The sequence below is a fragment of the Thalassophryne amazonica genome, chromosome 1 (genome assembly GCF_902500255.1).
Source record: "Thalassophryne amazonica chromosome 1, fThaAma1.1, whole genome shotgun sequence".
NCBI classification, from domain to species: Eukaryota; Metazoa; Chordata; class Actinopteri; order Batrachoidiformes; family Batrachoididae; genus Thalassophryne; species Thalassophryne amazonica.
In genome coordinates, this window is record NC_047103.1 from 24,076,658 (window position 1) to 24,089,630 (window position 12,973).

Here is a 12,973-nt window from a genome sequence, read left to right on the forward strand (position 1 = left end):
TGGTACTGCTGGCGAGGAACAAAAAACAGTTAAATGTGGGTGCGTTTGCACCCAGCAACCGTATGGCGGGAAAACCACCTCCACCTCTCATCGGAAGAATGTCTGCTATTTAACGCACAAAAGTAACAAAGTGTTAATGTCAAAAGACAACACAGTCTGCTGAGTACTGTACCTCCTAGGTAGAGCGATATCTCGGCAAAGAGGTGGAGATGTCGTCTTGCTGAGATATACCACTGCTGATCAGATGATTGGTGACAGCTGTCGTAGGCGATAAGTGACAGCTGTCACCCCGGCTGCTCCTGTGAGGCGGCAGCGCCCTCTGGTGCCTGGAGCCCGCACTCCAGAAGGGCGCCCTCTAGTGGTGGTGGGCCAGCAGTACCCTCCTCTTCAGCGGCCCACACAACAGGACCCCCCCTCAACGGGCGCCTCCTGGCGCCCGACCAGGCTTGTCCGGTGGCGGCGGGTAGAAATCGGCCAGGAGGGGCCGGGTCCAGGGATGAAGCTCCTCTTCACCCAGGAGCGTTCTTCGGGTCCGTACCCCTCCCAGTCACCAAATACTGGAAGCCACCGGCCATCCTACGGACATCCAAGAGCCGGCGCACAGTCCAAGCCGGCTCGCCTCGATGATCCTGGCAGGAGGCGGCGCCGGACCCGGAGCACAGAGGGGTGAGGTGTGATGCGGCTTTGTCCGGGACACATGGAAAACAGGATGGATCCGCAGTGAGGCTGGAAGCTTCCAGCCTCCACTGCGGCTGGACTGATGACCTTAAGGATTCTGAAGGTACAGATGTAACGGTCCTGTAGTTTAGGGGAGTCCCTTTCAGGGAATGTCCTTTGTGGGACAACCACACCTCCTGCCCTGGCCGATACGCAGGGGCCGGGGTCCGCCGACGGTCTGCATGGGCTTTTGCCCTCGTCCGGGCCTTTAGCAAAGAAAGAACGGGCGGCGCGCCACACCCGACGGCACTTCCGCAGGTGGGGCCTGGACCGAGGGCACACCGACCTCCTCCCTCAACCACCGAAAACAATTGGGGGCTGATACCCCAGACACACCTCAAAGGGGGAGAGACCGGTGGCTGAGACACCTGGCTGTTATGGGCTACTCGATCCAGGGCCAAATGGTACTCCCAGGGCCGCTGGGTGCGCGGCCGTCACGCAGCACAGGGCCTGTTCCACCTCCTGATTGAAGCCCGGTCTGCGTGCCTGTTGGTCTGAGGATGATACCCGGACGAGAGACTCACCGGGCCCCCAGTTCCCGGCAGAAGCTCCTCCATACTTGCGAGGAGAACTGGGGACCGCGTCGGAGGACGATGTCTTTGGAATCCCATGCAGCCGACGACGTGGTGGACCAGGAGGTCGCGCTGTCTCCTGGCAGTCGGGAGCTTCGGGAGGGCCACGAAGTGGGCCGCCTTGGAGAATCGGTCCACTATCGTGAGTATGGTGGTGTTGCGCCTGGACGGGCGGGAGGCCCGTGACAAAATCCAGGCCGATGTGGGACCAGGGGCGATGAGGCACAGGCAGCGGCTGGAGCAGTCCTCGATGCCCTGCGGTGGTCAGCCTTGCCCCTGGCGCAGGTGGTGCAGGCCTGGATATAATCCCGGACGTCGGCCTCCAGGGGACGCCCACCAGAAGCGCTGCCGGACAACTGCCACGGTCCTACGCACCCCTGGATGACAGGAGAACTTGGAGCCGTGACAGAAGTCCAGGACTGCAGCCCCTGGCCTCTGGTGGGACGTAAAGTTTGTTCTTCGGCCCAGTTCCGGGATCCGGGCTCCGTGCCAGGGCCTCCCGGACGGTTTTCCTCTACGTCCCAGGTGAGGGTGGCCACGATAGCGGACCTCCGGGATGATAGGTTTCCGGTGGATCCGACAACTCCGTTTGACTTCGTCTTCATGCACCCGGGACAAGGCATCCATCTCTGGTTTTTGGTCCCGGGCGGTAGGTGATCCGTAAGTCAAAACGGCCGAAGAACAGTGACCAGCGGGCTTGCCTGGGGTTCAGCCGCTTGGCGGTCCTGATATACTCCAGGTTCCGGTGGTCAGTGAAAACCGTGAATGGCACGGACGTTCCCTCCAACAGATGTCTCCACTCTTCAAGAGCCTCTTTCACCGCAAGGAGTTCTCGATTGCCGACGTCATAGTTCCGTTCAGCCGGGGTCAACCTGCGTGAAAAGTAGGCACATGGGTGAAGTACCTTCGGTCTCTCCGCTCTGGGACAGCACAGCTCCTATCCCTGAGTCAGAGGCGTCCACTTCAACCATGAACTGGCGGCTAGGGTCGGGCTGCACCAAAACTGGCGCAGTAGAGAACCGTTGTTTCAACTCCTTGAACGCGGCTTCGCACCGATCCGACCAGGTGAAGAAGACGTTTGGAGAGGTCAGGGCTGTCAGGGGCTAACTACCTGACTGTAGCCCTTAATGAACCTCCTATAGAAATTAGCGAAGCCGAGGAACTGTTGCAGCTTCCTACGGCTTGTTGGTTGGGCCCAATCTCTCACCGCCGCAACCTTGGCCGGATCAGGGGCGACGGAGTTAGAGGAGATGATAAAACCCCAGGAAGGACAAAGACGTGCGGTGAACTCGCACTTCTCGCCCTTCACAAACAGTCGGTTCTCTAACAACCGCTGCAGGACCTGACGTACATGCTGGACATGGGTCTCAGGATCCGGAGAAAAGATGAGAATATTGTCAGATATACGAAGACGAATCGGTGCAGGAAGTCCCGCAAGACGTCGTTAACCAAGGCTTGGAACGTCGCGGGGGCGTTGGTGAGGCCGAACGGCAATGACCAGGTACTCAAAGTGACCTAATGGGGTGTTAAATGCCGTCTTCCATTCGTCTCCTTCCGGATCCAACCAGGTGATACGCATTTCTAAGATCCAGCTTTAGTAAAGATTTTGGCTCCATGCAGGGGGTGAACACGGAATCTAACAATGGCAACGGGTATCGGTTGCGAACCGTAATCTCATTCAGCCCCCTGTAATCAATACATGGACGAAGTCCGCCATCTTTCTTGCCCACAAAAAAGAAACCTGCCCCCATCAGGGAGGTGGAGTTCCGGATCAGCCGGCAGCTAATGAGTCCCGGATGTAGGTCTCCATTGATTCGCGCTCAGGTCGTGAGAGGTTGTACAGCCTGCTGGACGGGAACTCAGCGCCTGGAACCAAATCAATGGCACAATTGTACGGACGGTGCGGGGGAAGGGTGAGTGCCAGATCCTTACTGAAGACGTCAGCAAGATCGTGGTACTCAACCGGCACTGCCGTCAGATTGGGAGGGACTTTGACCTCCTCCTTAGCCTGTGAACCGGGAGGAACCGAGGATCCTAAACACCCCGATGGCAGGTTTCGCTCCACTGAACCACCACCCCAGACGGCCAATCAATCCGGGGATTGTGCTTCAACATCCATGGGATGCCCAAAATCACGCGGGAGGTAGAAGGAGTTACAAAAAAACTCATCTCCTCCCGTTGGTTTCCAGACACCACCAGAGTTACTGGTTGTGTCTTGTGTGTGAGTAAAGGGAGGAGGGTGCCATCTAGTGCCCGCACCTGCAACGGCGAAGGAAGCGCCACCAGAGGGAGCCCTACCTCCCTTGCCTAGCAGATTCCCTTCTGACCCCGTGTCCACCAGTGCTCGGGCTTGAAGGGTTAAATCCCCGCTCAGGATTGTGACTGGGAGTCGTGTGGCAATTTGTGTGTGTCTCACTTGAATGTTTGACCCCCCCTTAGCCCAGTCCTCTAAGGGCGAGTGTTGTCGTTTTGGCCGTTTGGGGCAGTTTCTCTGTGTGTGCTCAGTTGAACTGCAGAGAAAACACTCTCCACGGATCAGCCTCCCCATTTTGGCCCTGTGCGTTTCCCTAACAATGTCAGCAGGGGGAGCTGTTGCCCTACAAAGCGCTGCGGCTGTGGAGCGTGGGGACGGTGGCCCCTTTTCGAACCCGGAAGGGAGAGGGGCGGCGCGTATCCGGTCACGTCCTTCGCCTCGCTCCCGACGGCGTTCCTCCAACCGATTGTCTAACCGTATAACGAGATCGATAAGCCCATCTAAATCCCGCGGTTCCTCCTTAGCTACCAGCTGCTCCTTCAGAACCAACGCCAGTCCGTTTATGAAGGCGGCGCGGAGCGCAACTTTATTCCAGCCGGACCTCGCAGCCGTGATGCGGAAGTTGACTGCATAAGCGGCTGCGCTCTCGCGTCCCTGTCTCATTGACAGCAGCACGGTTGACGCGGTCTCTCCTCTGTTAGGGTGATCAAACACTGTTCTGAACTCCCCCACAAACCCAGTGTATGCTGATAACAACCGTGAGTTCTGTTCCCAGAGCGCCGTAGCCCAGGCGCGTGCTTTACCCCGAAGCAGAGCAATCACATAAGCTATTTTACTAGCATCTGACGCGTACATGACGGGACGTTGTGCGAAGACGAGCGAACACTGCATAAGAAAATCCGCGCACGTCTCCACACAACCTCCGTATGGCTCAGGAGGGCTTATGTATGCTTCAGGGGATGGTGGGAGGGGTTGTTGAACCACCACTGGAACGTTTATATCCTGCACAGGGTCGGCAGGAGGACGAGCTGCAGCAGCGCCCTGAGCGCTCGCCGCCATCTGTGCGGAGAGAGCCTCCACCCTGCGGTTCAGGAGGATGTTTTGCTCAGTCATTTGATCCAACCGAGCCGTAAAGGCGGTGAGAATGTGCTGCAGCTCACCAATCACGTCTCCTGCAGACGCCTGCGCTCCCTGCTCTCCCATTGGTCGTTCAACAGCCGGGTGACGCCCCTCGGAGTCCATGACCTTGGCCGAGATATCCTGTTGGGAAAGTGTAGGAACACGGACCCACAACAGGGGGCGCAAATGAACGGACAATGGAGGAAGTCAAATAACAACACTTTACTGTTGTGAATAAGCACAACAAACACAACAGATTACAACAATAGACAAAGAAGTCAATTCACAAAATGTGTCACGTGGGCAGGCTCGAAGATAAGAGACGTCTGTCCAAAGCAGAACCGGAACCACATGATTTCCTCCGCCACCGAACCCCGGGAATACTGGAGCCGCCAAGTCCCGAACTCCCAGGTGGCCACTGCCTCCGCGTGTCGGATCTGGTACTGCTGGCGAGGAACAAAAACAGTTAAATGTGGGTGCGTTTGCACCCAGCAACCCGTATGGCGGGAAAACCACCTCCACCTCTCGTCGGAAGAATGTCTGCTATTTAACGCACAAAAGTAACAAAGTGTTAATGTCAAAAAGACAACACAGTCGGCTGAGTACTGTACCTCCTAGGTAGAGCGATATCTCGGCAAAGAGGTGGAGATGTCGTCTTGCTGATATACCACTGCTGATCAGATGATTGGTGACAGCTGTCGTAGGCGATAAGTGACAGCTGTCACCCCGGCTGCTCCTGTGAGGCGGCAGCGCCCTCTGGTGCCTGGAGCCCGCACTCCAGACAGGGCGCCCTCTGGTGGTGGTGGGCCAGCAGTACCTCCTCTTCAGCGAGCCCACACAGTCTCAGAGTGATGCTGAAAACTAATTCATGCATTTATTTCCTCTAGGCTGGACTATTGTAATTCATTATTATCAGGTTGTCCTAAAAGTTCCCTAAAAAGCCTTCAGTTAATTCAAATGCTGCAGCTAGAGTACTAACGGGGACTAGAAGGAGAGAGCATATCTCACCCATATTGGCCTCTCTTCATTGGCTTCCTGTTAATTCTAGAATAGAATTTAAAATTCTCCTTCTTACTTATAAGGTTTTGAATAATCAGGTCCCATCTTATCTTAGGGACCTCGTAGTACCATATCACCCCAATAGAGCGCTTCGCTCTCAGACTGCAGGCTTACTTGTAGTTCCTAGGTTTGTAAGAGTAGAATGGGAGGCAGAGCCTTCAGCTTTCAGGCTCCTCTCCTGTGGAACCAGCTCCCAATTCAGATCAGGGAGACAGACACCCTCTCTACTTTTAAGATTAGGCTTAAAACTTTCCTTTTTGCTAAAGCTTATAGTTAGGGCTGGATCAGGTGACCCTGAACCATCCCTTAGTTATGCTGCTATAGACGTAGACTGCTGGGGGGTTCCCATGATGCACTGTTTCTTTCTCTTTTTGCTCTGTATGCACCACTCTGCATTTAATCATTAGTGATTGATCTCTGCTCCCCTCCACAGCATGTCTTTTTCCTGGTTCTCTCCCTCAGCCCCAACCAGTCCCAGCAGAAGACTGCCCCTCCCTGAGCCTGGTTCTGCTGGAGGTTTCTTCCTGTTAAAAGGGAGTTTTTCCTTCCCACTGTAGCCAAGTGCTTGCTCACAGGGGGTCGTTTTGACCGTTGGGGTTTTACATAATTATTGTATGGCCTTGCCTTACAATATAAAGCGCCTTGGGGCAACTGTTTGTTGTGATTTGGCGCTATATAAAAAAAATTGATTGATTGATACAATAATTTTTCAACTAATAAAGACATAAAAGTGATTCCAAGTTTTAGTGGTATGTTTTCATGGTCAAGGAAGTCAAATATAAAGGAAAGAAAAGTGTATGTATCATAGTTTTGGTTGTAACATTGAATTGTTGAATAGATCACTGTGCCAAGGAGGGAATCTCTTTAGGGTCACTGACCCTATGGCCTGGTTTAGAGAAGTGTTTCATAAATGTTAAAAAATTCATATATTTGCAGTTTAGTTGAATAATAAATTTAATTTTGTCTCTTATTTGTTTTTGTCTATAAGCACATGCAATATCAATATCAGTGCTCAGATGACAGTAGCTTCTGGGAAAGGTGCAAGTTGCAATAAACTGTGATGTCAAGCGCTAAGGATACATGCTATCCAGTCACAGCAGATGAAACTTTTTTTTTTTTACTGCTGAGCAAACATCATTGTTAGCCTTTTTTAGGTTCAGTGATTCCATGGCGTGTAGATGTTATGGCGTCAGTGACCCATTGGCCTTGGCGGAGGTTTGCACTTTCCGAGTGCTTCTAGTTACACATAACCTAATGTCAATAGCATCTTTAGAAATTAATGTACTGAGAACAATGGTGATGTGTTCAATACTTATTTTACCCGCTGTATATCATACACATGATCACGATGCCTGAATGTGTGAAAGGGTCACCTGAAGTTAGCTATTTAAAGCTTTTGATAGGGGCCCCAGTTTCCTACAAATAAGAAGGTAACACAAGATATTGGCCAGATATCCTTTGAGTACAACAACATACATGTAGACATACTGTATAACCGACGCACAACAGATAATCCCACCATTCTGAATACATTAGATTAGCAGGTAAACTCAAGATATAATGAATGGAGATCAGTAAATTAATCATACAATGACAGGAGTTGCATTTTTAGCTTTTTCTTGAAGATGGAATGAGACATTGTTAGTCTTCTACACACAATACTAAAACTGGTCCATTTTAACCTTCATTTTTTAAATTCATCCCCCCCCCCCCCATTAATTAGGTTTTTGTTCCTGGTGACATAGGTGTGCATAGGAAGGAAGACTGGAATGAGGTCACGCAGTTTATGGTTGAGTTTGTAGACAATCTGGTACATCATATAAGCATTCCAGAGGTAATTATACTCAGCAAGCCCGAGAAGTTGTAATGGTGGAAAAGTATTCTGGGAGGAGAATTAAAGTCAGACCATGATAAGGTGCTTATGACTTTCTTTTGAATGATTTCTAGCTTTTATATGTTACACCATATGATATTGCAGTAATGTAAATGAGGCTCAAATAATAAATAGTGTCAAATAATGTTTTATATAGCATGAGTGTGGAACAAAATGTGTCAGCTTTAAAAAAAAATGCAGCATATTTAAAGTGTTTTTTTTTTGTTAGATCATCAATGTGACATTTGAAATTAAGAAAGTCATCAATGAGGATCCCCAGGAACTTTGTAGGGCTTACTCTTATAATAATATTCTTTCCATTTTGGGGGTGATAAATGTGCTTAGTGTCTTTTTTTTTTCTTTTTTTTAGAATGGAGTCCAATGTAGTTTGTAATTTTACACGATTTACGCTCCAGTCCTCACCTATGATCATGAACTTTGGGTAATGACAAAGAATAAGACTGCGGATACAAGCTGTAAAAATGAGATTCCTCCGTTGGGTATGTGGACTTACACTCCTGGACAGAGTGAGAAGCGCAACTACCAGGAAGGGACTCTGAGTAGAGCCGCTGCTTCTTTGCATCAAAAGGAGCCAGCAGAGGTGTTTCGGCCATCTGGCGTCTCCCTTGGGAGGTCTTCCAGGCACGTCCAACTAGGAGGAGACCCTAGAGGAGACCCAGGACACACTGGTGGGATTATATTTCCCTGTTGCTTTGGGAATGCCTCTGGATCCCCTGGGAAGATATACAGGACTTGTGTGCAATGAGCTGCTTGGTCTGCTGCCACTGCGACCTCGATAAGCAACAGAAAATGAATGAATAAACAGAACAACTCGATCTGTTACTCTGTGCAAAAAAAGTGCTTCTAATGCGTGTAAATGTAGCAAAAGTGAGATTTGAACAAAATGTTTGTGTCGTTTTAGGATCCAAAGCCCAGCAGAACCCAGAGGGGCAGATCCAGTGGCCCAAGTTCTGCAAGGTGTGAACCAGAGCCTCTGCCAAATTCTTCATGTGCCATTTGGATTTGTTTGTTCAAAGACTAAAAAGAACTCAAAAAGTGTGAGATAAATGCATTGACTTTTGGTGTGACTTCTTTTTGACAAAAGCAAAATTTACATAGACCCTGGCTTCAGCAATACATGTGTTTCTTTTCAATCTTCTTTTGGTTGATTCTGTCGGGGGGTTGCCACCACAGGTCATCTGTCTCCATCCTTCCCTGTTCATCTTTTGTCACACCAGCCACCTGCTGTCCTCTTTCACCACATTCAAAATCCTCCTTTTCTCCTCCTGCCTGGTCTCCATCCTCAGCATCCATCTCCTGATATACCATGTCCCTCCTCTGCACATGCCCAAATATCTTAGTGTTGCCTCTCTGTCTCTAAACCATTCTACCTTTATTGTCCCTCTAATATATAAATTCTTTATTTATTCTGTTTAATTTGTTTTTAAATTAAGGTATTTTATTGTTTGTCATTGCAATTTATGTTGTGGAAAACTTTGTGCTCACTCTCATTCATACACATGTATCCTGTCTTTCCCCTACTGATTTTCATTCCCCTTCTCTCCAGAGTCTGCCTCCACCTTCATTAAAACAAAATCACAAATTGTAAAACCATTTTCTTACAGCAAACTGCAAACGAGAAAGCCTTTCCTTTCTGGTTGTGGATCGAAGGAATTCTGGATCTCATCAAAAGACAGCTGCTTTGTCTGTGGAATGACGGGTCAGTTTTGTGCCACGACATGATTTGGTTCAGTAGCTGTGGTCTAAAGGTACCATCCACAAAATTGGCCACTGTGCCACCAGTGTGGATTGGAACCATTGTTAAGGACTTCTTGTATTCAGTTTCAATAGGGAACCACATTTGGTGCTTTTCCAAAGTTTTGGTTCTCTAACCCAGTGTTGCCCAAACCTGGTCCCCAGGACCAAAAGTACTGCAAATTTGTCAGTGATGTACTCAAACCCAGCCATCTTAGTCAGATGTATTCAGCCAATCACAAGCTGGCAGAACAATGGTACACACAGAGCAAGGAGGAATGGAAAATGTGTAATACTTTGTGTCCAGAGGAACAGGATAAGGAAACATTGCTCTAACCACTTGTCTGAGGAAACAGTGCCTCAGCCAAGAGGATAGCATCATGGTTACATTAAAACTAATAAACAACAAAATGAACAACATTAAGCCCCTAACAATATTAGAAATATTTAAATTATGGAACAATATAGTCCTCACTCAGGGGGAGGAGAAGTAACAGGAAGACAGAGGACAGGAAGGAGAGGAGCAGTAGTAGCCAGTAAACCAGTATTGAGCAGTATGTCTGGTATTTATATTTGCAAACTTTTTTTTTTAAACTCTCAATTTTGATACTCTGTGTGCTTCTTACCCTTTGTACTGCTATACAATCCTGCTGGAACCTCAATTTCCTTGAGGGAGTCTTCCCAAAGGGATCAATAAAGTTCTATCTAATCTAAATTAATATACGCTTGCTGATTTTAGATTCTGATGAAGAAACATTTAGCATTCTGTATATTTTTGCCAAAATTCAGTTCCAAATTAGGCTCACAAACCAGAGCGATGCCTGTTGAACATTTAGTGGAAACGTCATGTGTTTGGGTTCAGTATTTTGCTATTGGTTGATGAAGTGGAAAATGGGAGAGTCTTTATGCAGTGGGTCCAATAAATTCTAACGCAGGCTGGTTATTAAGACAGCACTTTGGTTTTAAGTCTGAAAAGTCTATTTTTTAGGCTCACATTTATGTCTTTAAACAATTAACTGGTTATCAAAACAGTTAAGACTTATTTTTCTGTGAATTATTTCACATCTTAGTTTGGATCTTTTAAACTTGGTTGCGTGTACCAGAGGGGTAAAATGGTTTTGGTTGGTTGTGTGCAGTTTCTTCCTGATAGGAAGCCCAGGGCGGATTTTTAAATGAGTCTGGATTTATTTGTGTGTAGGTCTATCATGGGTTTCATCAGTAAGGAGAGAGAGAAGGCTCTGCTGATTGACAAGTGTCCGGGAACCTTCCTGCTCAGGTTCAGTGAGAGCAGCAAAGAGGGCGCCATCACCTTTACCTGGATCGAACACGATGTGCACGGTGAGCATCCAGAAGACATTTCTAAATCCTCTACTATTCACTAATTTCTATCACTATGTGGTGATGTAATTGAGTCTTCATTACGGAGTTAATGATTCACAATATACGATCGCGACTCAGTGATCACTTACATCATCAAGCCACATGAAGGTAAATACTCTCGAGTTATTGACAAAAATTTAATTTCTGTGTGTAATGCTAGTTTTTTTTTTTTTTTTGTCTGTCCAAATTTCAAATTTTAATTTTCAGTTAAGATTTCTTTTAATGACCACTCATGGTCCAGTTGCAGTACCTTCATGGCACCACAAAGGTACCATAGCCCACCTGCAGAACCACACTTTGTGAAAAGGTTTGAGTTATATTTGCTACTAGAGCTCCTGGTGAAATTCTATTGTACCTGCATTAATAATAAATGTACACCAGGTGGTGATATGGCTCCATTTCAAGAACCTTAAGTACAGGCTGCTGTGGGACATGATGACAACTGACCTGTTGCTTATAATAGTAGATGTGGCAGATCAGTGATTCCCAGAGTTTGGGTCGCGTTTATATAGAACCATAAAGATATATGCATCGAAGGTAGTAACAGCAGATTGATGGTTGAAATGCTGTTTTTTTTTCCACCCAGATAGCCGGTCTACCACTCTGTGGAGCCGTACACCAAGAAGGAGTTGGGTGCCGTTTCACTGCCTGACATCATCCGCACCTACAAGATGATGGCTGCCGATAATATTCCAGAGAACCCGCTCCGCTTCCTCTACCCAGACATCCCGAAAGACAAAGCCTTCGGAAAATACTACACCAAACCGTCAGAGAGTACGTGGGAAAGATCTACTAGGCATCAGACTCTAATCGCTCAGTTTGGTTCTTCAGACAGGAAAGTTGATGCATCTCTGTTGGACGTTTACAGCTTCAGAGCCCATGGACACGGAGAACCTTGAGAAATACGGCTACATGAAGACGGAGCTCATATCAGTCTCAGAAGTGTAAGTACAGAATCATCGTTCGGCACAAAAACAGAGCCAGTGAGAGAACGAAGACTGCTTCAGATCTTTTGGCTGTTTTTTCATTGTTTCAGAAGACTTACAAAAAAATAAATAAATCATCTGACCTCCAAATTTTCAGGTGGTTCATGTTTCAAATTACTGTATGTGGGTTAGAACAGTGGTGGGCACAGTTCCGATAATCCAATAATAGATAATTATCGAAGATAATGTTTTCATTATCGGATTATCTTTTTAGATACCATTATCGGACTAATTATCTTCTGATACATTTTTGTCCGACAACGTTTAGATCGATAACATAGTAAACAAAGATGAACAGTGACAAACACTTAAAATTTAAAATCAGTTGAGCACCTACCTGTTAAAAGTTTCTTAACAGATGCATAATTCTACCCTCTGCAAACAGAGGAGAACTACTTCCATAAGAAACCACTCTATCCTCTGCAAGCAAAAGAGAACTGGTCTCACAAAAAAAAAAAAAAAAATCATTTCCTTTAACACCATACTGATATGCTGGCAATATCACCCAAGTCACCCAGAGGCATACATTTTTAACTTATGGTTCAAATTTTAACCAAACTATTTATTTAAAATTACTGGCATGTCTGACGTTTTATAAAGTGAAAATATCAGCTATATGTTTTAGTTTTAAAGTAATGTGCTAATTTTAAGGTTTTAGTGCCCAGCAGTGCATTATGGGTAGGATAGTGTAATCTCAGTATGTTCACGACAGGACAAATTTCAGACACTCTGTTCAGGCTCTACGGACAGCAGCATTAAACTCTAGTGCCTAAAACTCTCATGAATATATTCTCTGGGTTTATAGACGTTATTGTATTTGCGTTTGTTAAATTCCACCCATCTTAAATGTATCAGACACGGATTAGCTGGGATTTTGTTTTGGCAAGTTTTTCAAGCCTCTACTGCCATCTACTGGCCAGTAGTGTTCATGGCAGTATTCGCCCTAAGTACTAAGCGTCTGGGCACCAGTAGATGGCAGTGTTCTATTTATTTTGACCCCGGTTATATCAGATGGTTGTCAAATCAACTTTTTGGCTTTGCAAATGGCTTTAATTTTTTTTACAAATTAAGTTTATAAACAAAACACAACAGCAAAAAAAATTCTCGCACGAATGAAAAATCATCTGAAAACGGGCCAAAACTCGCAGTGTAAAGCCAACATTTATGTGTCAAGACAAAATTGAGTGCACGTTTTACAACATCAAACGTGCGCACGGCACTAATAAAATGACTGCACATTCTCTCCACATGCAAAACA

At 47.1% G+C, this 12,973-nt stretch overlaps 1 protein-coding gene across 1 annotated transcript in view; it reads left to right on the top strand.

Annotated features, from left to right (window-relative positions):
• Nucleotides 1-11,677, top strand: part of LOC117507440 (signal transducer and activator of transcription 1-alpha/beta-like) — an 89,267-nt gene extending 77,590 nt beyond the window's left edge. Inside the window, 3 exon segments of the mRNA XM_034167314.1 lie at nucleotides 10,548-10,691; nucleotides 11,316-11,503; nucleotides 11,598-11,677. Of these exon segments, the coding sequence (XP_034023205.1) occupies nucleotides 10,548-10,691; nucleotides 11,316-11,503; nucleotides 11,598-11,677 (412 nt within the window).
• Nucleotides 11,678-12,973: the final 1,296 nt, after the last annotated feature.